This window comes from Siniperca chuatsi, linkage group LG10, assembly GCF_020085105.1.
Source record: "Siniperca chuatsi isolate FFG_IHB_CAS linkage group LG10, ASM2008510v1, whole genome shotgun sequence".
NCBI lineage: Eukaryota > Metazoa > Chordata > Actinopteri > Centrarchiformes > Sinipercidae > Siniperca > Siniperca chuatsi.
In genome coordinates this window covers 18,780,138-18,807,270 of record NC_058051.1, presented here as the reverse complement: position 1 = coordinate 18,807,270, position 27,133 = coordinate 18,780,138, and the positions used below count along the sequence as shown (strand labels likewise).

Here is a 27,133-nt window from a genome sequence, read left to right as displayed (position 1 = left end):
TGTTTGTCTTTTGTCGTACGACTACAACTGTCATTTCCATTTAAGAAGACTGTCAGGCATAAAAGGAGGAGCTCAAATCGACACTGGCTTTGCGGAGGTCTGCTGAATTTGGTCAAAGAGACATGGACATGGAGGAGAGGAACTGTTTGGCTGGGCAGTATTTTGTGCAGAGGAAGGTTCTGGATGAGTTATGTCTTGATGAAGTGGCACAAAAAGGAACGTGGTCCACTAAACCAACCCTGGGTGAACGGGTGAAAAAGTCCCTGAGGTAAAAACTGCGAGGAGAAGGCATGGGGGGGAGGGAGGTGTGACAAATTAAAAAAATGGAAAATGCTGAGATAAACATTGAGACAAACTGACAGAAAGAATACTGAGGGAAAGATGCACTTGTGTTTGTGAATGCATGTTTGCATTACTGTGCCTCTAACTGCTCACTCAACCTGTTAAAAGTGACTCATGAATGAGTTTGTGTGTGTGCATGCAAAGTTCTGCTTGTGGATGTTCAGTTGGTTGACTCTTTTGCTATCTCAAAGCAGAACGGTGATTTCAAAAGGCTCACCAATAGCTTCATCTGAGTTGTTTAATGACAAGAGATGAGCAAAGTTCACAGTTTTATTAAGTTGGAAGCTTTCATAATAACCTGTGACACATCATAGAAGACTCAAATATTAAGCAATCACATTAACGCAGGATACATTTTATTTTATTTTACCAAGTATTTCCAATTCAATTAATAAATAGTAATCTAGTAACATTTCAGCAGAGGAGGACAAGACTCAGTTTGTGCTCTCAATGGAACAAGTTGATAAACCTCTTCGAGGAAAAAAGATATCTAATATTTGTTTATGCAGGCATTCTTACATTTTAATATTCAGTTCACACTGTATCTGTTACAAGAAGTGAACAGTAGCACATTGACATGCTGCCGTTTTCCAGTGTGTCACTATTTTACAAGGTCAGCTGATAAAAACTGTAGCAGGTGTTACAATTCACAAGTCTCTTTTGAAATTGTGTGCTCAGTAATATGAATGGTTATGTATTTCTGGGATGACTATTGTAGGTGTTCGGTGCCCAGGCTGAAGCAGACAGTGCTGAGCTGGGTCCCTGTTTTTGGCTGGCTGCCTCACTACTCCTTCAGAGAAAATACCATAGGGGACCTGATCTCTGGCTGCAGTGTGGGCATCATGCATCTACCACAGGGTTTGTATATACGAATGTGTACAGTGGAGGGAGCTGAGAGTTCATCCACATCACACCTCACAAATCTAGTAAACTTGTCACTTTAAAGAAATTGTTAGACATTTTGGGAAATGCACTTATTCTCTTTTTTTGCCAAAGAGTGAGAAGAGAATATTGATATGAAGATCAGTCCAGGAGAGGGTTAGCTTAGTTTAGCATAAAGACTTGCAAACAGGGGGAAACAGCTCACCTAGCTCTGTCCAAATGTAACAAAATCCGCAACAAAAGTGTAAAAATGACAAATTGTGGTTTTACTGGAGTCTCCACTGGTTGCCTGGGAACCTTAGTGATGACATGACTCCAGGAAGTCACTGCACCTGGCCATGAAATACATAAAACCAAGTTCTTGTTTTCATGCTTCAGTTTTTGTACAGATTAAACAAACAGCATATAACATGTTAATTAATGAGCTTTAGAGGTTATATTGAGTGGATTGTTTTACCTTTTGACAGAGTCAGTTTAGCTGTTTCCACCTGCTTCCAGTCTATATGCTAAGCTAAGCTAATCTTCTCCAAGTTTCATATTTAACAAACAGAAAGTAAATAAGTGTATTCCCCAAAATGCCAGACTATTCCTTAAATGTTTTAAATAAGCAAAATGTGTCCATCCTAACTATCATTGAATTTGTTTTGGATAAGGAACTGAATTTGAATTTGTTTCTTCTTTTCTTTTACCAGGCATGGCATATGCTCTTTTGGCTTCCTTACGGCCAGTGTTTGGCCTTTACACTTCCCTCTACCCAGTGCTGGTGTACTTCATCTTTGGCACTTCCAGACACATCTCCATAGGTGAGTGAGAAAGTGTGCGTGAAGGTGGCAGTGATTAAAAAGTAAAGAACTGAAAGAATATAAATAAACTCATCCCTGCTTGTGTCTTTGTGCATGATTGTGTATCTACATGCTCGTGTTTTGTATGTTCAGGAACGTTTGCTGTGATCAGCATCATGATTGGGAGTGTGACGGAGAGGCTGGCACCAGACAGTAACTTTCTTGTAAATGTCACTAATGGAACAGGAAGTGTGAACATTGATGCTCAAGACGCATACAGAGTACAGATAGCATGTTCCCTCACAGTCTTGGCAGGAATCTTTCAGGTGTGTTATTGTGTCCAATTTGACCAAATTGCAAACTTTTAGTTACTGTACTACTGAACAACTTACTGAACAACCCCTTTAAGTCATATTTCACTACTTTTGGCTAACTTTCTCTCTCTTTTTCCATTCTAAGATACTGTTGGGTGTGGTGAGGTTTGGTTTCGTGGTCACCTACTTGTCTGAGCCACTGGTTCGTGGCTACACCACAGGATCAGCATGTCATGTATGTGTCTCCCAGCTCAAGTACCTGTTTGGAGTCACGCCAGCTCGCTTCACTGGTCCTCTCTCCCTTATTTATGTGAGTATGTTATGCATTACACAATTCACATATGGATACTGACAAGAGATTGATTGATAGACTTACAGCAAAGAACACATTATTATAGCTCTGCAGTCAATAATACAAGTTTGGTCAAGCTCATAATGTTTTTTGTTGGGACTGTCAGATGTTGATTCAACCTGATGTTCCCTTTCTGACTAACTAAGTAACTAACTAAATAAGAATTTTACAGCTTGATTACAGTTTTGAGATACTTGTACTTGAATATTTGTAAACAATACTTCGTCATTTTAGGTAATATGCTCATTCGCTTTCTATGTGAATGAGAAGATCACTACCACTCCTGTGTCCGTTAAATGTGAAGCTAGAGTCAGCAAAGACTGGAAATAGATGGAAACAGCTCTCCTAGCTCTGGCCAAACAAAATTTGCCTACCAGCACCTCTAAAGCTCACTAATTAACACGATATATAAAGCTAACCAGCTGAGCAAATAAGCAGATTTCCCAAAATGTTGAACTATTCCTTTAGGATACTTCTCAGAACTAATATTTGTTTAATTACATTTAAAGGCCCAGTACACCCTGCACAGGTGCTTTCAGTTACTCCAGCTGATTGGATCTCTGCTCAGGTTGAAGTTGAGTGGGGCCATGCAGGGAGTTACACACAGATAGATAGATAGATAGATAGATAGATAGATAGATAGATAGATAGATAGATAGATAGATAGATAGATAGATAGATAGATAGATAGATAGATAGATAGATAGATAGATAGATAGATAGATAGATTGATGATAATCGCTGCTGGAGCATCAGTCTCAAAGTATACAAAATTACATAATGTGGCAAGGAGAAAAGTTTCAGAAAGTATGATTTCCAAGGGCAGACACAGAAACACAGTGCACCAGTAGGCACAAGAATGGTTAAGCTCTACTCATTGTATGGTTTAAATTTTGCAAAAGACAACATAAATCTTTCCTTTGTTTTGTTGGTGTAGTCAGGTGATCTAATTGGTGGGGATTTCTGACAAGTATCTTCAGCAACCCATAACACTACAAATTAGAGTCTAAAAAAAATGAATATCAGTGAGTTGAGTAAAAAAAACACATGTGATAATCTCAAATAAACAAAAAACATTATTAGCATCAAATTTGGTCCAATGTAGGGGTGTACAGTTTTGTCCACTCCCTCTATTTTGGGGCAACAAGGTAGCGAAACCAGTAAGAAGACCATAGTTAAATCTGTGCACACTTTGTTGTTTTCTACATTATATGCGGATTCATCTGATTTCCAACTTTCTCCCCCTCTTCCATCCTTCTCTCCTCCACTCTTTTCCTCACAGACTCTGGTGGATATTTGCTGGCTACTGCCTGAGACTAAAGTGCCAGAGCTGGTGGTCAGCCTGGTGGCACTCTCTGTTCTCATTGCGGTCAAAGAAATCAATGCCTGCTACAGGCAGAAGCTGCCTCTGCCCATCCCGATAGAACTCATAGTGGCAAGTCCTTTGCTTTGCTGTTTCCTCTCTTTTCTTTTTCACTTATACAGCAGTTGTGTTTGTTTAATAGTCCAGCAGGGGGCATCTTGACCACAGTAATCATACTGGAATGAGGGACTAATGACCTTGTTTTACACTTGCCAAAACCAGGGGTTGTGTGTGCTCAAAGTAATGATTTACCCCACATACTGAACCAACATTCCTTGTGCCTCAACAGATCATAGCAGCAACAATCATCACCCACTTCTGCGGACTTATGAGTAAATACAGCATTGATGTGGTTGGAGAGATTCCCAGCGGGTAAGTTCATCTTTGTCTATTTGAAATGTGTGTATGTGGACAAAAGAGAAATAGAAAGAGAGGGGGGGAGGTGAGATTCAGGACAGCCGTTAGTTCAAGGCTGTTTTAAAAGATCACAGACACAAAAGTGCCACATTTCCTGGTTGCCAGATATGTGGAGCCGTTGATAAGAGATAGTAACACACCCTTCACCCTTGTGTGTTTGCGTGAGTGAGTTTCTAAAAAGCTTGTTCCTGGAAAAGTTCCTGTGGTGGAAAAGTCCATAAGTAAGCAGTTTCCCCAGAAGGCATGGAACTGGGATGTGTAAACACAGGATAATAGCAGATTATTGCACTATATACAAAAGCTACTCTGAGCTTTTCTTGTGTTTGCCTTGAATTTTGAGTAGCAAACAGCTTTTCATATTCATGGAGGGTTGAAGGTTGGGCGTGTTTCTAAATTATTGAAAAAGTGAGAGAGATGTGTTTCCAAGTATGTTGAAGAAGAACAGGATTACAGCCTTTGTACAAGACTGGAAGTCAGCAAAGGGTCACACGTGTTGCTGGAGTTTAAGACATTCACCTCTACATTTAGGTCAAGCAAGCAGCTGGCAAGAAGCTTTTAAGTTAAATGTATTTTAATGTCAAGAGTTTTAACAACTTCTGGGGAAATGTAAGCTGTCCTACTGCCCTGAGCTGTTTGTTGAGATGCCTGTGTGTCAGGACTGTACTGATAAGATAACAGTGATAAAAAACCTGAAACATTCATCTTTTCCTCCTGCTGCAGGCTCAAGGCCCCTTGTGCTCCAGATGCCACATTGTTCTCAAAGGTAATAGGTGACGCTTTTGCAGTGGCCATTGTGGGCTACGCCATCAACATTTCCCTGGGCAAAACATTTGCCCTCAAACATGGCTACAAGGTGGATAGCAACCAGGTGAGGAATAGACACGCACACACACACACTGTGGTGCTCACAAACAACTGTGAGAGTTATACTTTGAGTCCCTGTTCCTGTCTGACTCACTGCTAACAGGGAAGAGTCAAACTTTGGCCTAATATTAGACTTGCTCACAGTTGGTCATGACTGTTACATCAGTGGAAAAGTTATTAAGGTTGTCCAGGATCAAGCAGTGCCCCGACAGCAGCGCCATGAATAACTTCACAGACCCATGTTTTTTTCTGTGCATATTTGTTTCAGGTGCTCAGTTCAAGAAATTATTTTCCAAATGTTATATTGCATATTTGTGTGATTTATGAAAAGAGGTTTCTCTTGTTTCTGCATAGTCCTTTTAAACTAATTTTATGCAACATCAACGACTGGATTATATCCTAATGACGGACTGAAATTGGATCGCCTAAACCTCTTAAGGAGTCGGTCAAAGATGTATTTAAGCCAGTAATTATTCAAGTCCACTTCCAAATGTTATAATGCTTCAGACCTCTCCCAGTGCATACCATCATGTTACAAAGCCATCCAGAATTCATCCCACAGTGGGTTTATCTGCACAAGATAGCATTTTGCTTTTGATTACTTGTTATGCATCTGGCAAAAGTTAATGAGATGTGGTTGTTCAAATTAAATGTTGCATTAAACAAATATGTATAAATGGGATCACAGATACTACAGAAGAGTATGTATCACTCTCTCTGTCATGGAAATGTTCTCTCTTGCTTATTCATTCTCTTCTGATTATTCATTCTTTATGCCAAACCATGACTGAACTGCACTGTCTTCCCTTTGCTAGTACATCAGGTCATGTCATCACTTGGAAAAAATGATTAATGTTCCCTCTGGAAATAAATACACACAAAGGAAGAACCTCTAACAATTCTGTTTTTCACATGCATGTGTAGACCTACAGAAGTGTTTTTTTATCTCTTATTCTTATCTATAGCACACAGACTTATTCACACATGCACACAAACACACGCACACACTTGTAGAGGCATGTGACTGGGATCATTCTGCTCTGGAGAGAGATAGGCTGGGAGCACACACAGCCTCTAAGAGCTGGCCTGCTAAATAATTAATGCCCAACAAGCTTTATGCAATCAAGTTTGTCTTAGATATGCTTGGCGTCGCTCTCAGCGTGGCAGTGATGTGTTGACATGGCCATAAAGTTAATGACCAGTTCATTATGTTATTGACCCCAAGGTTACACACTCCAGACATACGCAGACTTAACAGCATCAAATGTCAGTATCAATATCAAAGGTGATCTGTTTCTCAGCCTAAATGTGCATGGTGTTACTTTAATTTGAAATGTTGTGTCTGCCTTGCTGTTTCTCTTTTCACAGGAGCTGGTTGCTGTGGGTCTTAGTAACACTGTTGGCAGCTTTTTTCAGTGTTACGCTGTGACATCCTCTTTGTCTCGCAGCCTCGTCCAGGAGAGCACAGGGGGCAAGACACAAGTAAACACACACACAGACATATATGCACAAACACCTCTGATTACATATAATAATATTATGTTCAACTTGACACCATTTATTGTACAATGTGTGTGTGTGTGTGTTTTGTCAGGTTGCGGGAGTGATTTCATCCATCATTGTGCTGATCACGATTTTGAAAATAGGTTCTCTCTTTGAAAATCTTCCCAAGGTAACACTCTCCCTTCAGTACCATTTCTCTCTAATGATCAGTATCTCTCTTGAGTGAATTTGTAATGAAATTTGAATTTTGTAACCGATAAGGCTGTGGGTATATGCAAATACATCTGTGTGTGTGTGTGTGTGTGTGTGTGTTCCTCAGGCTGTCTTGTCCACAATAGTGTTTGTGAATTTGAAAGGAATGTTCAAGCAGTTTATGGACGTGCCTAATCTGTGGAAGACCAACAAGGTTGATTTGGTACGACTAAATCCTCTTTAAGAGTCATTCTGCTAAGTTAAATACTGTGAGAATCTTAGAGCACTTTGAACCCACTGACTTTAAGTGTTCATACTGCCCTCTAGCTGGTGTGGCTGGTAACCTTCATAAGCACCATCCTGCTAAACCTGGACCTGGGTCTGGCTGTCTCCATTGGATTTTCCATGCTCACTTTCATCTTCAGAACACAACTGTAACTTCACACCACTAATTATTAGACTTATTTATGTATATGCAAACATGATGAGAGATTTTGATGATATTTTTATACCTTTCAGACCCCGCTACTCTATCTTGGGCCACGTGTCAGGCACTGACCTGTATCTGGACACAGACACCTACAAGCAAGTAAGAGTCTTCTAATGATAAATAACAGATGCTCAGTTCCATATTCATCCACAGACAATTAAAGGGTCGGTTCACCCATATTATAAAAAAAACACATTTTCTCACTTACCACATGGTATTTAGCCATGTAGCTAGCTTTGGATTTATTAGTTGAGATTCTATATCTGCGGCTGAGAATTCCACCGCAACCCTGTAAAATGGTGGTGAATGTCTTTCCAGGAAAAATGGCCCAGTTCAATAATCTACAGAGCCCACTGTCAACAGTTTTCATCTGACTATTCTTCAGGAGAAAGTAACTCCATATTGCTGTTAGCCATGCCAGCAGCGTGGCAGTCAGTCCACCATTTTGGTCCAAACTGAAATATCTCAACAACAATTGGATGGATTGCCCTGAAATTTGCATGTCCATCTCATGATAAATTTAAATAAATTTGGTGATCCCTTAATTTTCCATTTCACAGCACCATCAGGTCGATATTATATTTGTCCAATACTTTAGTTTACAAATACCTGCAAAACTAATGACATACTCATCAACCTTAGCTGTACTTTGTGTTTAGCGCTAATCAGCAGATGTTAAAAAACATGCTAACACACTAAAATAAGATGGTGAGCATGGTAAACATTATACCTGCTTAACATCAGCTGATGTTAGCATTTAGCTCAAAGCACCACTCTGCCAAGATACAGCCTCCCCGAGCTGCTAGCATGGCTGTACACTCTTAGTCTTGTTTAAATGTAAATTTAAAATGCAGTAATTCAAATCCATAGTACTGTGTTGGCGACAGAAATCTCAGAGCCAGTTATCTCAAAACTTGGGCAAATAAAGGCAAAACTATCTGAATTACTAGACACAACTAAGGGTAAATGAGAAAATACGCTTTTTTCCCCTGAAATTTGGGTGAACTGACCCTTTACACTCTGTGGCTAGAGTCAGTTCAACTTTCAGTCATTAAGTGGTCCATTTAGTCAGACAATACCTGGGGGAGGTAGAAAGTGCAAATGAGAGCAGAAAAGGGTGTGAGTTTCTGAACTCTTCTACTTCATGATGTGTCCCTGCAGGCTAAAGAGATTCCGGGAATTAAAATCTTCCGTTCATCCACAACTATCTATTACACAAATGCTGAGATGTACTCGGACGCCCTGCAAGAGAAGGTGTGTGTGTATGTGTGTCCATGAATGTGGACGTGTGTTTGATAACAACATGCAATCCCTGTCCACTGTCTACAGCACCCTTAATTGCTTTCTTTATCTCTCTCACTCGTCTCACTTTCTGTTCTCTCTCTTTAATCTGATGCTCGGCTTTTTTTTGTGCAGAGTGGAATTGAAATCGAAAAGCTGCTGACGGCAAAGAAGAAACAAGTCACAAAGCTGAAGCGTAAACAAGAGCAAGAGAAAAAGAAAGCTAAAAAGGAGGCAAAGAAACAAGTGTGATATCCTAAATGACACATTTAGAGATATCTCAAGTTACACAAATTACGTATTTGAACTGACAAGTCACTAATAGTTATTTCCACTTTTTCAACCTTTTGGCAGAAAAAAGCAGTCAACCACCTGTCCAATGGCACATACTCTTTGAAGGAGTCAGAGATAAATGAGGGGAACGTCTCTGCAGGACTGAAGGGACAGAGTCAGAGGAATGGTGTAAGCCTGACAGAAACCTCTACAGGTAGTAAAGGTCAAGTAAACTGGGCTTACCAACATGACACAACCATGTTAGACTCAGACTCAGACACGGGTTGTCATGGTGATGACAGCATCAGCCAGCTATCGCACCACGGTGATGAGGAAAAGGGAAGGGCCTGCGGATCAGGCACTCACAGCATCATCTTGGACATTTCGACAACTAGCTTTGTGGACACAGTCACTGTGAAGACCTTGAAAAATGTATGTGTGTGCCAGGATCTGTGTGTGTGTTGACATTATTAATTTAATCATCAGATGTTTTTTTCCCCCAAGTGTTTAATAAGTGAGTAAATAAGTGGCGAGAGAGGACATGCCTGTTCATGTACATTTTTAAAAGAAAGAAGACAAAAACAAAAATAAGGTGATATCTGTTTTTCCACCCAGATATTCAGGGACTTTGGAGAGATTGATTTGGACATCTATCTCGCAGGCTGCCAAGGTGAGTGGCACACCAGACAAAACAAAGACAAAGTTAATGTCCTTAATGCAGACTCAAGGCAGTGAAGCTTTAGATAATAAATGCGTCAAGGTCTTTGCCTCAGTGGCGCCACATTGTTCCCTGTCGGACACATCAGTTAAACATAAATATTTATTTCTATAATCACAAAATGCTTTCCGTCTCATGCATTAATAAGAGTGCTCATTGTCATGCATGCTTTTCTGTGTGTGTGTGTGTGTGTGTGTGTGTGTCAAATATTAGCGTGTGTCGTGGAGCAGCTGGAAACTGCAGGTTTCTTCTCAGAGTCCATCCCAAAGAGCAGGCTGTTTGTCACAGTTCACGATGCAGTGCTTCACATTCTCAAGAAACTGGGGCAGACAGACTTCGTAGCTGTGAGTTCATTACTATGAATATTAATTACACTTCTAAGCTCTCTCAGCTTTACTTATCACCTGTCATCGCTGTAATATTCTGAAATGTTCCTACCCTCATCCCTAAATCCTCCTAATTTTTCCAGGATGTGACCTGCAACACTCAGATGTAACCAGCAGGGGTCAGACTGTTCCAACTCTCGCCATCTTCTTCCTCCTCCTCTTCTTAGACTGCTGGCTGTTCCATTTCTCACCATTGGTCTTCATTGTCTCCTCCCCCTTCAGTAGGGAGAATGCACCACCTTGACATGGCGGCTGGTTGCCATGGAAATACAGGGAGCCGTTGCTGTGGCAACAGGCTTTTTATGATATCGTCTAATGAGATAGCCAGCAATACGTCATTGCAGCTCTCTCGCTCTGTGGTGTGTGTGTGAGAGAAAGAGAAGGGCGGGGGTTGAGTGGGAGAATGTAACACTGGACTAATAGGAGTCTGTATTTATAGCCTGTGTGAGAGTAGAGAGTGAGTGAAAGGTTGACTGTAAGGGGAAACTGAACAGACGAGCCACAATGTGCATTCATATGTCTGTCTGTTAATCTATATTCTTGAACCAATGCAGTTGGCCCTCCAACTGCATTGGTCCAAATGTCTTCCACAAGAATCAATAAAATGTAAATTTGTCATTGATATGGACATTCCCTCTGGGGTGGGTTCTCAATCCTTACATTACCACTCCTTTGCTCCAAAAGCCTGCAAGAATGAGCTGAACTCCAGATATGGTGTAATAGGTGTTACGTTTAAAAAGAGCAGCAGCTTTTAAACACAATGTGGGTGTATTCAGTATTAACATGTCTGATTCCTCTGACATGTCGAGCTCCTTTCTGTTTTTGGGATCCAGTGTCATGTTATCATTTGCTATCATAACTATCAAAAGCTAAATACTGTACTGTAGTATATGCTATATGTTTCCCATGTATTGTATTGATTTGGATAGCCCACCCAAAGATATTTGCTGCCAACCATAAAAATAATAATGTGTTTTTCATTATTTTTTACTTTTCAAAAACATATGTGGGAAGATGTAGGATGTTTAAAAGGTCTGCAAGAAAGGTCCAGAGTTCATATGTGCAATTATATAAATTGGAAAATGGTTTTCCTAATCATATTATCTTTTGAGTGTTTCTCAGGCAACTCTTAGTGGGTTGTCAGGGCTTCCCACTTCACGGGCCAACCACCACAAATAAATAATGAAACTGCAGAAAACACTGATATGTGTGTCAGGGATCCTGAAATTATTGGTTTCTTAAATTAACCACTCCACCGTAAACAATGTCAAGTGTTGTAAATTACAGAACACACATATTTCCTTGAGAATGCTTATCAGTCACCCTTGTTCGACCTGACTGCTTACACTTCCAGTTGTCTGTGAAATGTTTGACTATCTAATTCGTTTATTTTTATACAGTAAAGCATAAAGGTGTACCACATTTAATGTGGTAGAACCAGAATACTTTTTGTACATATCTATATGTAGTATGTTTTGAAGGATGAATTAGACCATGTAAATAAAGAGTCATAAAAACACATTGCATCCATCTTTATCTGGTCATTTATTGCTTCTTTCCTAACATGGCATCAAGTCTCTTTCCCCTCCCCACAAACCAGTCTCCTGCTCTTTGCACAATTCACTCCAAAGTTTCTCTCCTTCTCTTAAGGTGGAAATACTGATCATCATCCCCTCCAAATATTGTTAACACTGATTCACAGACCCTACAATACACTGGATACTTACGTTAGTTCATAACACACAGCTGGAAGAGGTGATGCATTATCTATTTTTTTTTTTTTTTTTTTTTTTTTTTTTTTTACAAATGGAAGTTATTTTTGTACAGTTAATTAAGAGAATACAGTCGGCAGAAAACAATGGCCAAATGCAATGTTACATGTAAATGAAGACACCACATGCACACGCCCAGACACACATGTACAGATACACAGGGACAGTGCATGTACACACACACACACACACACACATTCAGACAATGGCATATCAGCAGCAGATATAAGGTCTTTCATTTAGATAGTTTTATCAGAATCTTTTAAGTTTCTGCTCATTCAGCACAAAATGACATGACATGTTGGGACGGATGAGGCTCTGACAGACAGGCACAAAAAGGGAAGATACCACAACTACACCAGACACATCGCACTCACAGAACGAGACGGGACGGGACAGCACAAAGGCGGGAGCAGAAAGAGAGGAGAGAGTCAGCGAGGTAGAGTCAGAAAGCAGAGCAGAGGGTATATCAGCATGTGATGACTGTATGCGTGTCGGTGTGTTTCAGTTCTTCTCCCATCTAATCTTTGGTCCATTTGTCCAGGGCTTTTCCGTAGCTTTAGATCTGTGGGGTGTGTAACCAATCTGCGCTTTTCTCTTACCAGGCCGGCGTGCATCTGTATTTTGTGTTTGTGTGTGCTGATGTCAAGGTTGACCTTGGCTCTGTGTTCTGTAGGGCTCAGCTCATCAGATGACACTTTCAAAGAGCAGTGTACTCTTGGTTCCTGCGGGGGGCAGCAGTTTGGCCTCACTTTCTGGGGCCAGGTACTCCAGGTGATGTCTGCCCCAAATTGGGGTGGTTAGGTGTTGCCACCTCTACATGGAGAAAGACAAGGGCATAGAGATGATGAGCTGTTTATTGGACAGATACTTCAGCCTTCTATAATGAGCCCTTGCTAATGAGTAATGAAGAAATCAGCAAACCAAATAACAGATAGGAGTGGGAGGGCGGTATCCAAGGAGACACATTTCAACTGATTACAAATAGAAACACACACAAGAGAATGTGTACGACCGTGCACCCAGGAATACTGACCTCCCGCAAAGATCCTTTGCAGCGCAGTAGTTTGTAGAGAACGGTGAGAGGGATACAGAGCATGGAGGACAGGGCCAATGCCCAGCCAAGAATTTCACCCCACAAGGGGTAAGTGTACACTGTGTTGTAGGTCAGGGGCTTGTAGTTCACCACGTGGAACAGGAACACTGCCTATATGCACAAAGAAATGTCAGCTGTTTGCAATTGGCAGGTAAAACTTACAGAAAAACCGACAGAGCAGCACTTACCACACAGACAAAAGGTGTGATGTAGGACCAGCACCACTTCATGTAGGGTAGGGGCTGATAGCCGATCATACGAGCCACGTCGTCCATGAAACGGTCTGCACCTGACAGAAATGACAAAAGGATGTCATGATAATGCATTGAATGGTGCTTTGTGTTGTTTTTTATTGTAGTTATGCGGTATTGTCTCACCATAGACCCATGCAATCACCACACACTCCCAGAAGGCCTGCCACAGCAGAGTGATGCCACTGGCAGAGTAGTAGTCAAACAGCTGGAAGACATACATCCCTCCCTGACAGAAACAGAGAGAGCAGTCAGCATCAAGACCACCCTGTTAATACTTTATGTGTGACCTATTTCCAGCCTTGTCTCCACTGTTTAGGCTTTCATCCGAGTTCATTCCTGGCAATGGTTTCCTCGGCCCAATTAAGCAGTAGATACACAATCCATGTATTTTAAAGAAACATTAAAATAATCTTCTGCTAGCAAAACAATCTCAAGGCCAAGTAAGAGGCCTTTCATCTAGTTTCCGAATGACGTCGTAGAAGTTTGTTGTGTTGTAAACCGCCAGCCTCCAAATGACTGTGTATCCTACCTAATTCTTAAGAATATGAAACTCTAGGAAATCCTCACTGTACCTCAGTGACCATGGACATGTCGATGAGAAAGCAGATGAAACAGCAGATGGCGGCTACCACCTCTCGCCGCAGGGAGCCCAGGGAAGATTTAGGGGGTAGCATGTCCATGATTCCCGTTATCAAACCCTCTACCCCTACGAACTGAAAAAGAAGAAAAGAGAAAAAGAGATAGGAGGAAGAAAGAGAAAGGTGAGTGCGAGAGCAAGAGACAGAGGGACATAAAGGTGTGGGAGTGGAGTTGAATCTGAAACATGCTTCTGAGTCTGTGAACATACGCAGGTGTTGTGCACAGACATTTGCGTTATCTACTAATATAATATGTGCACGTAACCTTAATGCGTTTAACAGCAGTTTGGTTCTTTGTTTTAGTTTTAGGGTGCTGGCCTGACCCCACTGCTACTCGATAACCTTCCATCTCAACCAATCAGCGTATGTCAGATGCCCTGAACTGCATGACATGTAATTGAGATTTTGCAGGTGAGCATGTCGGCTCAGACCCAGACACCCCTCCTCAGTTTTCCTATGCAAGAATATTCACCTGAATCTTAGAAACATATTTCAACCTCCCGAATAAGTTGAGAGGATAACAGCCGTGCAGCTATTTTTACATCATTTACTAGAAATGGCAGCATATGCATGGCCAATGTGGCTATGGCAGGAAAAAGAGAGATGGATGGAGAAGAAATGAGGGAGAGAATGGAAAGTGAGAGTAAATGAATGGATTGGAGAGTAGACAGACGCTCTCTGTGTGAATCAGACAGAAGCTCATTGACAAATCCCTGGGCTGTAAAACAATGGATGTAGGCACACAACAAACAGGCTGCTAAAAATGCAATGCTAAAACAGGATGTGATGTGTCTTGACTGTTTGTGTCGCATTTGTGTGAGAGGAAGTGAGACAGAAAGAGGGAAAGAAATGTAGATTAGCTATTTATTCTTACATTAGCTTACAGTTCCTCTAAACTAAAAGCTTTCTCCATGCTTTTAAAAGTTTACGTAAACAAACTCAAATGTGTCAGTAATCAGTATTACCTGGCTGTCCAGGCCCAGTATGAGCAACATAAAGAAGAAAAGTGCTGCCCAGAGTGGCGCCAGAGGCATCAGAGTCACAGCCTTGGGGTAGGCTATAAAGGCCAGGCCTGGACCTGCACATTAAGAAACAGAGTCAGAAGCAGAGCATTGAGGGCATTTACAGTACCTCTTAGTGTCAATACTTAGTTCATTGCACTGGGTTTTAGGCAGCCAATTCGCTGGGAAGCTGTAATCTTACCACTCTCAGCTACCTTACTGATGTCCACGCCTTGCTCTGCAGCCATGAAGCCCAGCACAGAGAACACCACAAAGCCTGCAAAGAAACTGGTTCCACTGTTAATGAGGGCCAGCAAGAATGCATCCCTACAGAGAAATACAGAGAGATAGAAAGAGGAATAGAGAAATAGAGGGGACACAGAACAGAGAGAATGACTTTGTGAGAAAAAGATGCATTATAATATGAGGCTCACGTAAGATACTCAAGGCAAACATTGGCAATAGAAGAGATGGGCTGGGATGGTGAAGAGGGGATCAATAGCAATTTCTCTGAAAGCTGATGTTGTCTTTGTAGTTGGCAGGTAGAGAGCAGAGAGCAACAAGCCAATGGCAAGTCTGTGTCAAGGTCTGAGAGAGGAAAGAGTGAAAGGAAAACCTATATTGACTGTTTGCTAAAAATAAATATATTCAACATTATAATAATGCAAATTAATTCTCATTTAAGTATGAAATCAACAACATCCCTGTTATCTGGTCTACATAGTGAGGAATGACCTTCTGTTTATCCTGACAAGTCAAGTCTGGCCAAGAATCCTTTCTGATATGAAGAATGAATAAACAACAGTTGCACCATGATGGTTATTATAACACTGTTGCAGCTGTGTTCAGAAGCAACCTCCACTCAATCTGAAACACTACTCAGAGGAATGCTTATGGATGTGGATAATCAAAACAAGAGAGTGAGTGTTTGGGTTAAGAAAGCAGTCCATATCAAGATCACAATTATTAAGTGAGACTAAAGAGACTGTAATGCTCAGGCTCAGCTCTACACTGCCAGACCTGGCTCAGCTTTCATCAGTCTAAGGGCCAGGTTACACTAGAAAAGAAGTGGTTCGTACGACGTGTTGTCTGACCATGTCGGAAATCAAAAGTGTTTAGGTGGACTGAAAAGCTGGCCGTCATAGAGAGGGAGATGTGATATTGTTTAAATATGGAGGTAATGGTGCACATTTTCAAACAGTTGGAAGGCATTCATAGTGCTGCACTTGGTTGTTCACATGGAAAGTAGCAGAAATAGTTGTGCCAAGAATGAAAAAAGAGAGCTAGAGAGAAGTTCAAACACTGGGCTCCTTTCTTGCCTCCACACAGCTGACCAATCACTGTGTAAAGTGGGTGTGAATGGGTGTGAATGTCATCGGTTTCGGAAAGTTACAGAAATGGTCGGACACAGACCCCACTAATCTGGCGTTGGTAAGGTGTAGGTGGTGGGGGGATTTCCGACAAGCACTGGTGTACTTCAGCCTCAGGTTACTGATTAGCTGGCCTTTATGTAAATATCAGCGTGTTAGCGTTCTGATGTTTTAACATGTAACATTTAACATTCTGGCATGCAACATTAATATTTAAGTTTAGCATGTAATGCCATGCTAAACATTGGCTAATTTTAGCACATTATTATGCTACATTAGCATTAGTCATGTGAAGACGGTTAATTTATCAAAATTCGTGGCAATCTATCCAGTGGTTCAAGATATTTCACTCCGGACCAAAGTCTTGGACCAACACATGGACAGACTAACATTGTGATCCCTACAGCTACACCGCTAGCATGGCTAAAAATGACATATGAAGTCAAGCTATGTGGTTTGGAAGCAAGTGCAAGCAAGCCATAAATGTACTATACATTGGCATCTGTGAGCAGTTTATTTACACATCTCCCCAGCTATTCCTGGGCTACTCTAAGTGTGTGTGAGAAAAAGAGCTGAGCTGACATACCTCAGAATCTGAACTCATCTTTCAACTTCCAATTAAGGTCAAGGCAGAGAATATGTCAGATGGCAGGATATTCATGAGGCTCCTCCTATTATGGGCATTCCAAATATGCAAGCAGGTTCTGAGATTTACAACGAAATGATCCCTAATACTGCTATAGAGCTAACTGCCTCGTAAGGGTCTTAATGTGTTTACATATCTGTCTGTTACAGTAAACACATGCAAGCTTATCAACCAGTCTACAAAAGCAGCAATAGTGAGGCTAGCTGTTGCTAGAAACAGACAATGTAACTCAGGTCTGCACTCTAGTCTTTTCAACGGCCTAACTGACCTTCTAGTGTTCCAGTTCATTTCTACAGCATTTCAAAAAGCATAATGGAATGATTGCCTAGCTTGTTTCATAGTCAGGGCTTGAAGACACTGTTATGATTCTCCCTGCCAACCTATTTGCTTCTATTTTGATCAGGGAGGGAAATTACTTCTGTGAGTCTGAAATGTGAGTAGTGTGCTAGGAAGTCTTTGGGCCTTGGATCATAATTCCTGGCACACTCATACAGTGTATTCAAGTCTAATGGTTGTTTTGGTGGCCAGAGAACAGCACAGACTTTCCAATACAACATTCACTCAATTAAGAGGGTGTTTTTTAGGACTGAACTGATCTTTTGGTACATCATGTTTTCTGTTAGAGTGTCTGTAGTGAAAGAAAGCCTAATTCTAGTAGAAATACTGTTTTTTCTGGTTTGTTTGATACTAGTACTGAGGTCTAGTCACATGCAGCAGTATGCAGAGTCTGGCTGATGGTGTTTGTGTTGACGTTGGCCTCCTTCCAGTGACAGCGGTGTCTGATTATATGATGTGTATAAACTCACTGGTAACAGTTGTTATGGAAGCGGTTGTAGCTGCCCAGTGCAGTCAGGGCGCCCAGTCCGATGGCATAGGAGAAGAAAATCTGAGTTCCGGCGTCAATCCACACCTATCACAAATGGAATAGTCTGAGTGATTTTTCAAAATCTGTTGTCCTCTGTTTCTAAGATGTTGATATACAAATCTGTCATATTTTCTTGTTGCTACACTGCTACAAACAAATGTGCAGCTTATACAAAAGTTACACCTGTGCTTCTCCAAGTTTGGACCAGTCTGGTTTCAGGTAGTAAACAATCCCATCTATAGCTCCAGGTAGTGTGACTCCATGGGCCAAAAGAACGACTAGAACCAGGTAGGGGAACAGAGCTGTAAAGTACACAACCTACAGAAAGATGGAAAAAGAGAGCTGTGAAGTACACTTCTAGATACTGTAGGATCAATTTGTAAGGTATGCTTGGGGGTGGGGAGGTGAAGTCTGAGTGCTATGCATTAGAACTTGCATTAAGTGAAAATAAAAAAAACTACAATAAACCCTTTAAACACATTTAAACTCCTCACATTACATGAAGTAAGTACATAAAAAGATGTAGTTATATGATGAATTTAACAGGCTAGCTGGAAAAGTTTAGTGCTTATAAACATGGTCCATCAGCTATGGTCAAATGTTTCAACGTAACTGCACCTAAGAATGTTTTTATCACTTTGATTAAGCAATTACCTGCTTTGCAAATACTCAAGTCTTAAGTAGAAGCCCATTAGGTCCTTCCTGAAGTAGATGTGTAATGGGCCCTGTCATGTTACTTTGAAGAAAAGGTAGCCTGTAAATGGAAAGCCAGACAATTTGTAAACCTCCTGCAATAGCAGGGGTTTTTGGCAGACCTTTTCAGAAGGTAGTCTTTGTCAAGTTATGCTGAGAAAGCTGCCCCCTGCTACCTAGCAGAAGCATCAAGTCCCAGCTAAATCAGTATGGTAAGCGCAAAGTAGTGAGAAAGCACATATTTGCCTTGATCTAGGGTGAACATGGGCAGAAAAGCCCCTTTCCAGCTCTCAAACATCTACATGGTGGAAAGTTACTAATCGGCTTACAGTTGGCTGGCTCAATCTCCTTCATTATTTTTTTTCCGTTTCTCTATGAGCTTTGGCTACTCTGGAGACACAAGTATGCAAACACAGACATCTTCATGTGCTAGAAAATAAGGATGCATTTATTATGCCAACGTATGAGAGCACACACATTTAAAAGAATGAGGAGAGGGCATCTTAAACTACTAAATGGAAGTCACTCTGAACAATGTGTATGTAGAGTATAACATAATAGGGATCTACAGATCAGTGGAAGATTGTAGCCTTACTGAAACCTTAAGCTGCATATATACATAAATTCATATGAGAAATCAGGAAAAAATGCAACTACACAAATTAGCAGACATTCAAAGACTGCGTGTGTGCTTATATTTGTGTTCATATGCGTTTCAGTCTAGACACCGATCTTCTCACTATACCAAAGCTGATTTGGGGTCAAAAGGCAAAATACTACCATTATTTAAACCTCTGCATGAAGCCATGCAAAATATTAGTCTCCACTCCATAACCCTGACAGTGGCAAATAACGTTTCACATACAGTAAACGTATTAAGCCATAAATATTAATCTGCACTCCATAAACCCAAACAGTGACATGTAACATTAAGCATCATGAATTGTACAGCCAGAAAACACTTTACCTTGCCAGTAGATTTAATTCCTTTCCACATGCAGAAGTAAACAATGACCCAGGTGACTATGAGACACAGCACCATCTCATAGCTGATGTCACCAGGTTCGTGCAGCCCACCAGACAGACGGAGCACTTTACGTCTAGGAGGAAGAACACAAAGGTGCGCCCATTAGACAAAAAAAAATTAAATACAAGATCAATTTTGTAACTGACATAAAAAAAATCTGAATGATCAGAATAAAGGTCTGCATGACTGGAAACTCTGGGTACATAGTGCACAAACACAGTACATTGTTAAGACCACTAAAATCCAATTTAGCAGTAGATGAGTGTATTAAAATCTTTATGGTTTTGATAATAAAACGTATTTTTTAAGACTGCTGACATGCTGCTCAACTCCTCCATGACAATTCCCAGACAAGGTATGACATACTCCCAGAACTCGATGACTGGAGAGCGCATGCCCTCAGCCTCTGTGCAGCTGCCGTTGAAGAGGAGCTGGGCTGATGACAGGTTCAACGGGAATGTGGAGGAGAGGAGGTTGGAGGGGGTGGCAGCAGATGATGGCAAAGCCAGCTGGACAGCACTGCGGTTATGGCAGGCGCGTCGGAAGTCCTGTGTACAGTTAGGGGTGTTCCAGGGGTGTCCACAGGTGGCCCAGGGCAATTTGTTGGTGAAGGAGTGGTAGAGAAAGTAGAGGCCCCACACCAAAATCATGATGTAGTAGGTGTTACAGAAGAAAACTATCACCATTGAAGCCAAGCCCAGACCTGACAGAGAGGGAGAGAGGAAGCCAGAGAAGATATGTTGGGATGTAATTTACAAAGCAGAAGTGATGAACAGCATTAAAATACCTTCTTCAGAGAAATACAAATGTGTTCTTGGTACGTCAGACACACTGACATACACAGAGATAGGTACCTTTGAAGAGGGGCGCGATGTTCCAGGCAGAGACCCCTCCCTGTTTCATGAACTGTCCGAGTGCAATCTCCAGGAAGAAGACTGGGATGCCCCCGATGAACACAATCAACAAGTAGGGGATCAGGAAAACCCCTGCAACATGCAACACACATATTGATCACATGGTCACATCCATCACATGGTATCTGAAGTAACAGGCAGGTAGAAACACTGCCTCATACTGGGAAATACTTTGGCTGAACATTCAGTATAACTCAAAAACAAGGATTAACTCTGTTCCAAAGTAAAGCATTGGCAAGGTTTGGATATCTAACTGGAAATATATTACTATAGTATAAATCAATAAATTCTTTGTTATCACACTTAACCACATCACATATTTGGCATTCTTTACACTTTAAACAGCAGTAGGAGGATAAAATGGAGGACAAAATGGACAGTAAAGTTTGCTAGTAAATGTTAGCCTTCATTGGCATGTACTACAAGAGGTGCATTTTCTGGACACATTTTTAGTGTATGTCACTAATAATAATGTTAACTATTGGATACAAGTCATACTGTTCCACACAGTCTGACCCTTGTGCTAATAGGGAAGCAGAAATTAGTAGCAAATAGTATTTTTTTTAAATAATTTTTGGGGGGGATGAGTATGCAACAAAGGTCTCGAACTCGGAACCCCTGGCCTCCAAAACACCCCATGGTAAAGTAATTTGTTTGAATCACAAATGAAAACATGAATAAAAGCATCATAACATTTTTTTTTTTTTGGTGATTGATCATGGTAAATTGGATCACACGCTTCAGATTTTATGTTCAATGGTGTGAATGGACTGAATTGGTATGCATTAGATAGATGCCGTTCAAAAAGTTTAGCATAAACCATTTTGTTTATTATCTTTTGCATATTTAAAGCATGGAAAATTAAAGGAGAGGGACAGAGACAGAGACAGAGAGAGACCGCAGGAGAAAGAGGTTTGCAAATAATTTAAAGAGAGTATTATCATGATAATCACAGTAATAATCATCAACATCTTCAAGACTTGAGATAATTATTTCATTAACATTACATTAAGCTATTCATATTCAAATCAATGGTGAGTTTTTATCGCTTAACTACTAGAACCAGGCTCATTAAGCATGTCCTGCTCTTGGTAGACAAATTATACCAGCAACACTTTATCAAGTTTTTAAGGACACAAACTGCACAAACTCTGGAATGGCTTTTACTAATCAAGCACACGACACAACAAGAAACAGTCGAGAGGAGGAGGAAGCAATAAAGGGCAAAAGATCGAAAGCCAGGGAGAAGGACAGACAAGGCCACAGCTAAAAGATGCATTGAAAGTGTATGTGGGAGATAACCGCATCGTCTCCCATTCCACAAGTGTTTGGACAGTTTTGTTAAGTATTGTCCTTGAACTTGAAAGCTACAGGGAGAGGAGGCAGACGAAGGACTATCAAATGGAGATGGGAAAAAGACAATAGACCCCGGCAGGAGTTATTAGTCCTGATAGAGACATCCAGGACTTGTTTCATTTTGATTAGTAGTAGTTGGCCCTAGGGTTGCAGCGGTATACTGGTTTCATGGTATACCGTGGTATGAATATTGACAGTTATCATACCATGTACATTTGCTTATCTATGGTATTGAATTCTACCGTCTTAATTAATTCAAGTTTATATCAAGTTTCATGTCTGTCAGGAAATAATATTTTGTGAAATTATAATAAAAGCGTTTGTTCAACCCTGTTTTCATTCCTTTAAGGGTAACTGATAAAAATAATAATAATTGTGTAATACTGTATACCAGGATATTATCTGAGACGGTTATCGTACTGTGAAAATCTCATACCATTGCAACCCTACTTGGCCCAGGGCAATTGGTTTGTACTCAGTGTTTTCTATAAATAATCTCCATTTGGATTATCATACTGTAGGAGAGGCTTGCTGTGATCAGGAATACACAGTAGAAAAAGATATGAAAAATGCAACATAAGACATTTAACTCACTAAATCTACAGTAATTGCAACAATTTGGTTTGAATAATAACATAAATAGGTGATGCCACCACAGTGCGCAGATGGGAAGGAGTCACATGACCAGCTATGACGCAGAGTAGAGAGAGGCTAAGAAGAAAGGAGGGAAAGATGGATACATCACAGGAGAGGGAGGCAGAAAAACTGGGACAACGCTGTGGTAGAGGAGGTTCAACAAATACAAAAGTGACACACCAAGGCATCAACCTGGTTGGCTCTGCAACAGTGCTATTGATTGACAATTTGTGCCTCATTCAGTCCATCATTCTTTATGTCGTTCTCTGAGAGCAGAGGGCTGTAGCCTTATAAGGAAACATTCATGAGTGTGAGTCTAAGAGAGAAAGGGGTGGGAGAGTGACAGAGACAGAGAGAGAGAGAGATGCAATAGGAGGCCTGAATGGAATGAATGGAGAAAATACTTGTGGTGACATACCCTAACATATTGGCCAAATCATCGAGGAACTGCATCCTTAATAGTCCTTAATAAAAGTAAATCCTCTCTAATCATAACTGGACCAGACACATCAGGCCCAGCAACTGAATTATAAATAAATAAATGAGATTTGCAGAGCATTAATTCCATGCACTTATAGTACATTCATCTATTACTTTCTCCAATGGAGTGTGTCCTTGTTTTAGTAACAAGCAGGTCTGACTAAGAGCCCAAGCCCTTATCTGATACGGTTGTTGTGTTACAAGGTGTACCCTTGCTCGGTCAAAGGCGTAAAATGAAGTACTGTAGCAGACATGGCTGTGCTGACCATGAGGGGAGGAAAGGACGGGCAGTCACAGGACGGTTATTGTGTGACATATCCATATGCCTCCTTATCAGGAGGAGAGTGGGAGAGAACACCTTTGTATGCTACATGAGTGCTGGGCAGGAACACAGGGGGTGGACTGTGTGAGGCAGGCCATTGTTATACGATACCAGAAGGTGGGTATCAGAGCCACGGGTCACAAGACACACACACATGGGGGAGAGGGAGGGCTAGACTAAGACACACACACACACACACACACACACACACACACACACACACACACACACACACACACACACACACACAGCCACACATTCAGTTTCATTTCAATGAAATGCCTAATAAAAAAATAGAAAAGTGGGTAGGGCAGAGATAACAGAAGTCAAGGCCAAAAGCTGCAGTTGAGGCAGTTTACTATTGGGCAAGTTGACATAGGTGAAAAAGGAAAGGATACGTGGAAAGTTATACAACAACACAAATAACCTTATATGCCAGTGAGAGAGCAGCAGGAACACTGTAGGGCAACTTGGACTAAGTCCGTCTATTAAGCAATGGGCGGCTATGATAAATAAAGCGAAATCACGTGGGTGGGCACGGCTTTTCAGCTACGTGCTCACAGACACGCAGGCCCTGCTTTGTATCTATTACGTCTATACAGTATTATGTCTTGCCATGCTGCTTTTCACTGTTGTCCTACAAACTGTCAAGAGTGTCTGAGTTTATCTAAACTATTACAAACTGACAAACCAGGACAATTCTTCAATTAGGGAAACTTCTCTACCCCCTGAAGATTTTCTAAATCTAGATTTTCTTTTTGAAAATGCGTATTGTATTCTAATAGCTAGATAAACAGTGGCTCTAAATCTTTTCATTTTGACCTAAAAATTATATTTCATTATATTTCAAGAATTCAGCTCAGCATTCAACACAATCACCACCATGAAACTAGTAGACAAGTTCAGCACTTAAGGCCTAAGTCCCACCCTCTCTTAGTGGATAATGTGCTTCCTGACCAAAAGACCCAAAACCTCTGGGATTGGCAGACAACAGAAAAGGAGAGGTTGTCCGTGCGCTGATATTTGCAAGCTTCCAAAATGTTTATTGATGTTTGTGTAAGATGACACCTCATCCAGGTGACCCTCAGGGCTGTGTGCTCATCCCCCTTTTGTTCACCCTTCACAGCCATGACTGCATTTCCCAACATGTAGGAAAGTGAATTATTAAGTTTGCAGATGACACCACCATCATTGGCCAGATTGCAAGCAATGATGATGGATCACACTGGGAAGAAGTCATGAGCGGTGCACTATATGAATAGCTTGAATGATGAGTTCATGCACAAAAGAATTGTAATTCAAGATAAACTCACTATTTAATATGAAGTACATTTTATAGTCCTCTGTATTGAAAAATATCAACCTTGAATATCATTTATAAGTACTAAAATGGGCCTAAGAGATTGTAAAGTAATACTCATAATATGTTCATTGTAACTGTGTTTATTTGTGTGCATGCATAACACAGAGACCTACATTAACTACACAGTGCTCCTGAAGCTCACCTCCTCCGTTCTTGTAGCAGAGGTAAGGGAACCGCCACACGTTGCCCAGGCCGACAGCAAAACCCACGCAGGACATGATGAAGTCCATCTGTCTGGTCCAAGTTTCTCTCTCCACCACTGGTACTGCTACAGCCCCATTTCCAGTCCCAGCTGTAGCCCCATCCTGGGTCTGTGGTGGGCCAGCGCCTCCACCCTCACCACACCCTGGGCCCGCTCCAGGCACAGGTACCAGGGGGCGAGCTGACTCCCCGCCCTCCTCCTCAGACAGGGTCCCTGCCTCCAGCTGGGGGAGACTGATTTCACCTGGACAAGAAAAAAAAAAGAAAAGACGTACAAGGGTCAGATGAGACAGAAGAATAGATAGCCAGAAGAAGGAAGCAGACGAGGAGGAGAACGAATGGAAAGATAAGACAGCAGGAATCAGTATGTCTGAGTAACACTAATAAAATATCCACATTCTTATCACAGAAGACTGAATACAATATTCTAACACCACTCATATCTAAAATATACAGGTTCGCAACTTCACATTATGCGTCAGCACTGGAGGCAGATGAACCACAGTCTCTTGGGCCAGACTTGCACTGAATGGAAGAGGGATACTACGCGTTTTCCAAAACGTTAGTACAACCATAGCCAGTTATTACAAATCTCCACTATGCTGTAACATGGCTGAAATACATCTCAACGCATACATTCATTGTTATTTTTTGTGTAAACTGCCATTACGCAGTTCGTGTTTGGGCTAAAATCGTGTTGCAGTTGTATTGTCATCACTGAGCCCTCCCCAGGTGTTCATTCTCTCTGTCTCTGTCTCGCAGACAGAGTGATTAGTGTGCTGCGGTACAACACAGCACAGAGCTGGTCCAAGGCATTTCTCAAGCTGTCACTCACAAAGCTTTAATTTTCTCTATTCCACATACACACCACTGAATGAACGCATGCAGATGCTCAAACACAAATAGAAGCAACGTGTCACTTCATTAGTGCCATTCCATGATATCAGTCAGCCGCTCTGTGCTGGATGCAAAGCAAGGCAGCTGAATCCAGATCAGAGCAGTTTGAGGGGGTGTGTGAACACAGGAGGAGAAAAGAGTGGGTAAGGGATGTTAGAGCAGCTTAATAAGAGGATACCTGTGGTTTAAGATAATTTGTGTGAGGAATAGCTACACAGTATATACTATACAGTATGCAATGATTTAAAGTCAAAATGGATCACTTGTTTGGTTAAGACAATAAAGAAATCTATTGTTCCTCTGCGTAAATGGGGTCCGTGTCAAGACTATAACCCTAAATACTAACCTATCCTTTGAAAACAGACTGATGTATGCATATGAGTCACCTAATTTTACAAGCAGGATAAGCCTTACCAAGCTAAATGATGATGCTCTCATGTTACTGACGTAAAACTTGACGATTTGTTTGGGGAATTCTGTATTCACCAGGAGTGACACCTGTTCAGCATCATATTTAGCTTCAATGTGACTTCTATGCAGTTGAGTCACCTCTGGTGTGAAGTGTATATTGTGATGGGAAATATAGACTGGGGCAGGTTAAGTGCAGCTTGTCTGGGGCTGCTCTTATCCCCAAAGAATAATGTCAAAGCAGTGGCTGAGGCAGGGATGCTCTAATTCATCACCATGTGCTTATGTTTTAGCTAGTGGCTGAATCATACGATTAATAATAAGTAACGTTAGCATAATTATCAAGCAGTGGAGGTCATACATCAAACTCACCTTGGCTGTTCTCTTCCAACTCAGGTGACATGTTGTTCGGTAGCGGCACAAAAATAAATTGTATTTTTCAAAAAGCAACGCTGGCTGATGGTTTAGCCTGGGGCTGTTGAAGTTTTATAAATGAGCCTGGCTAAAAAGGTACCCGGCGGGCTCAGAGAGGCAGACAGAGATGTAGCCACAGTATCCGGTGCTCCAGTTGTCTTTTTGATTTTCTGAGTTTGTTATTTCGCCTTCTTGAAATTAATAAATCGCAGTTTTTATGATTATCAGACGTTGGAACCCCTCAGCTCAGCCAAGAGATGGAAAATTTCACAAGGCGCCGCAGTCAGTTCAGCCGTTGACAAAGAAAATTCAAAAGCAGTCGACGAAGCACTTGAAGGTAAGCCTGAAGAATCTCATGGATAACAGTTAAATGAAAATTATACTGCGCCTTAGGGTGAAGATGTTTTGTTTAAACAGCCCAGTCAGAAGTCCAAGAACCTGTAACGTTACGTGATGCAGCGGTTCGACACGACAGACGAAGAATGTGATCTGCTCCACGGTCAGTTAGCTGTGACGGACGGCGCCCCCACTCCGCCTCCTCCCGCCGCCGGCTGACGTGATTGGCTGAAGCAGCCCAGTGCGGTGCGCACAGCATCAGCAGCACCACTCAGTCAAAATGAG

General features: G+C 41.3%; 2 protein-coding genes across 5 annotated transcripts; one reads left to right on the top strand and one right to left on the bottom strand.

The window, feature by feature from the left end:
• The first annotated feature begins 108 nt into the window (after positions 1-108).
• si:ch211-117c9.2 (solute carrier family 26 member 6) lies at positions 109-11,680 on the top strand. Of its 3 annotated transcripts, none has more exons than XM_044212270.1 (19): positions 109-268; positions 1,061-1,200; positions 1,917-2,027; positions 2,160-2,332; positions 2,466-2,630; positions 3,955-4,107; positions 4,325-4,407; positions 5,173-5,320; positions 6,685-6,798; positions 6,911-6,988; positions 7,139-7,234; positions 7,339-7,445; positions 7,531-7,600; positions 8,663-8,755; positions 8,918-9,016; positions 9,137-9,487; positions 9,671-9,725; positions 9,987-10,117; positions 10,243-11,680. In XM_044212270.1, the coding sequence occupies exons 1-19, from the start codon at positions 123-125 to the stop codon at positions 10,267-10,269; spliced, it is 2,340 nt and encodes a 779-aa protein (XP_044068205.1). In that variant the 5' UTR covers positions 109-122; the 3' UTR covers positions 10,270-11,680. The 3 variants fall into 3 exon arrangements, with proteins under 3 accessions (XP_044068205.1, XP_044068204.1, XP_044068206.1); XM_044212269.1 differs by having other exon boundaries at positions 8,918-9,028; XM_044212271.1 differs by lacking the exon at positions 10,243-11,680 and having other exon boundaries at positions 8,918-9,028; positions 9,137-9,269.
• A 5-nt stretch (positions 11,681-11,685) lies between these two features.
• Positions 11,686-27,098, bottom strand: si:ch211-117c9.5 (sodium- and chloride-dependent creatine transporter 1). 2 transcript variants are annotated; one of them, XM_044212275.1, is made up of 14 exons: positions 26,471-27,098; positions 24,735-25,037; positions 20,376-20,507; positions 19,888-20,224; positions 19,462-19,594; positions 17,985-18,119; positions 17,743-17,846; positions 15,123-15,247; positions 14,885-14,997; positions 13,854-13,994; positions 13,405-13,507; positions 13,216-13,310; positions 12,968-13,138; positions 11,686-12,747 (listed from the first exon to the last, which is right to left on the bottom strand). In XM_044212275.1, exons 1-14 carry the CDS (start codon positions 26,499-26,501, stop codon positions 12,619-12,621), a joined length of 2,052 nt encoding a protein of 683 aa, XP_044068210.1. In that variant the 5' UTR covers positions 26,502-27,098; the 3' UTR covers positions 11,686-12,618. The 2 variants fall into 2 exon arrangements, with proteins under 2 accessions (XP_044068210.1, XP_044068209.1); XM_044212274.1 differs by having other exon boundaries at positions 13,216-13,316; positions 26,471-27,094.
• Positions 27,099-27,133: the final 35 nt, after the last annotated feature.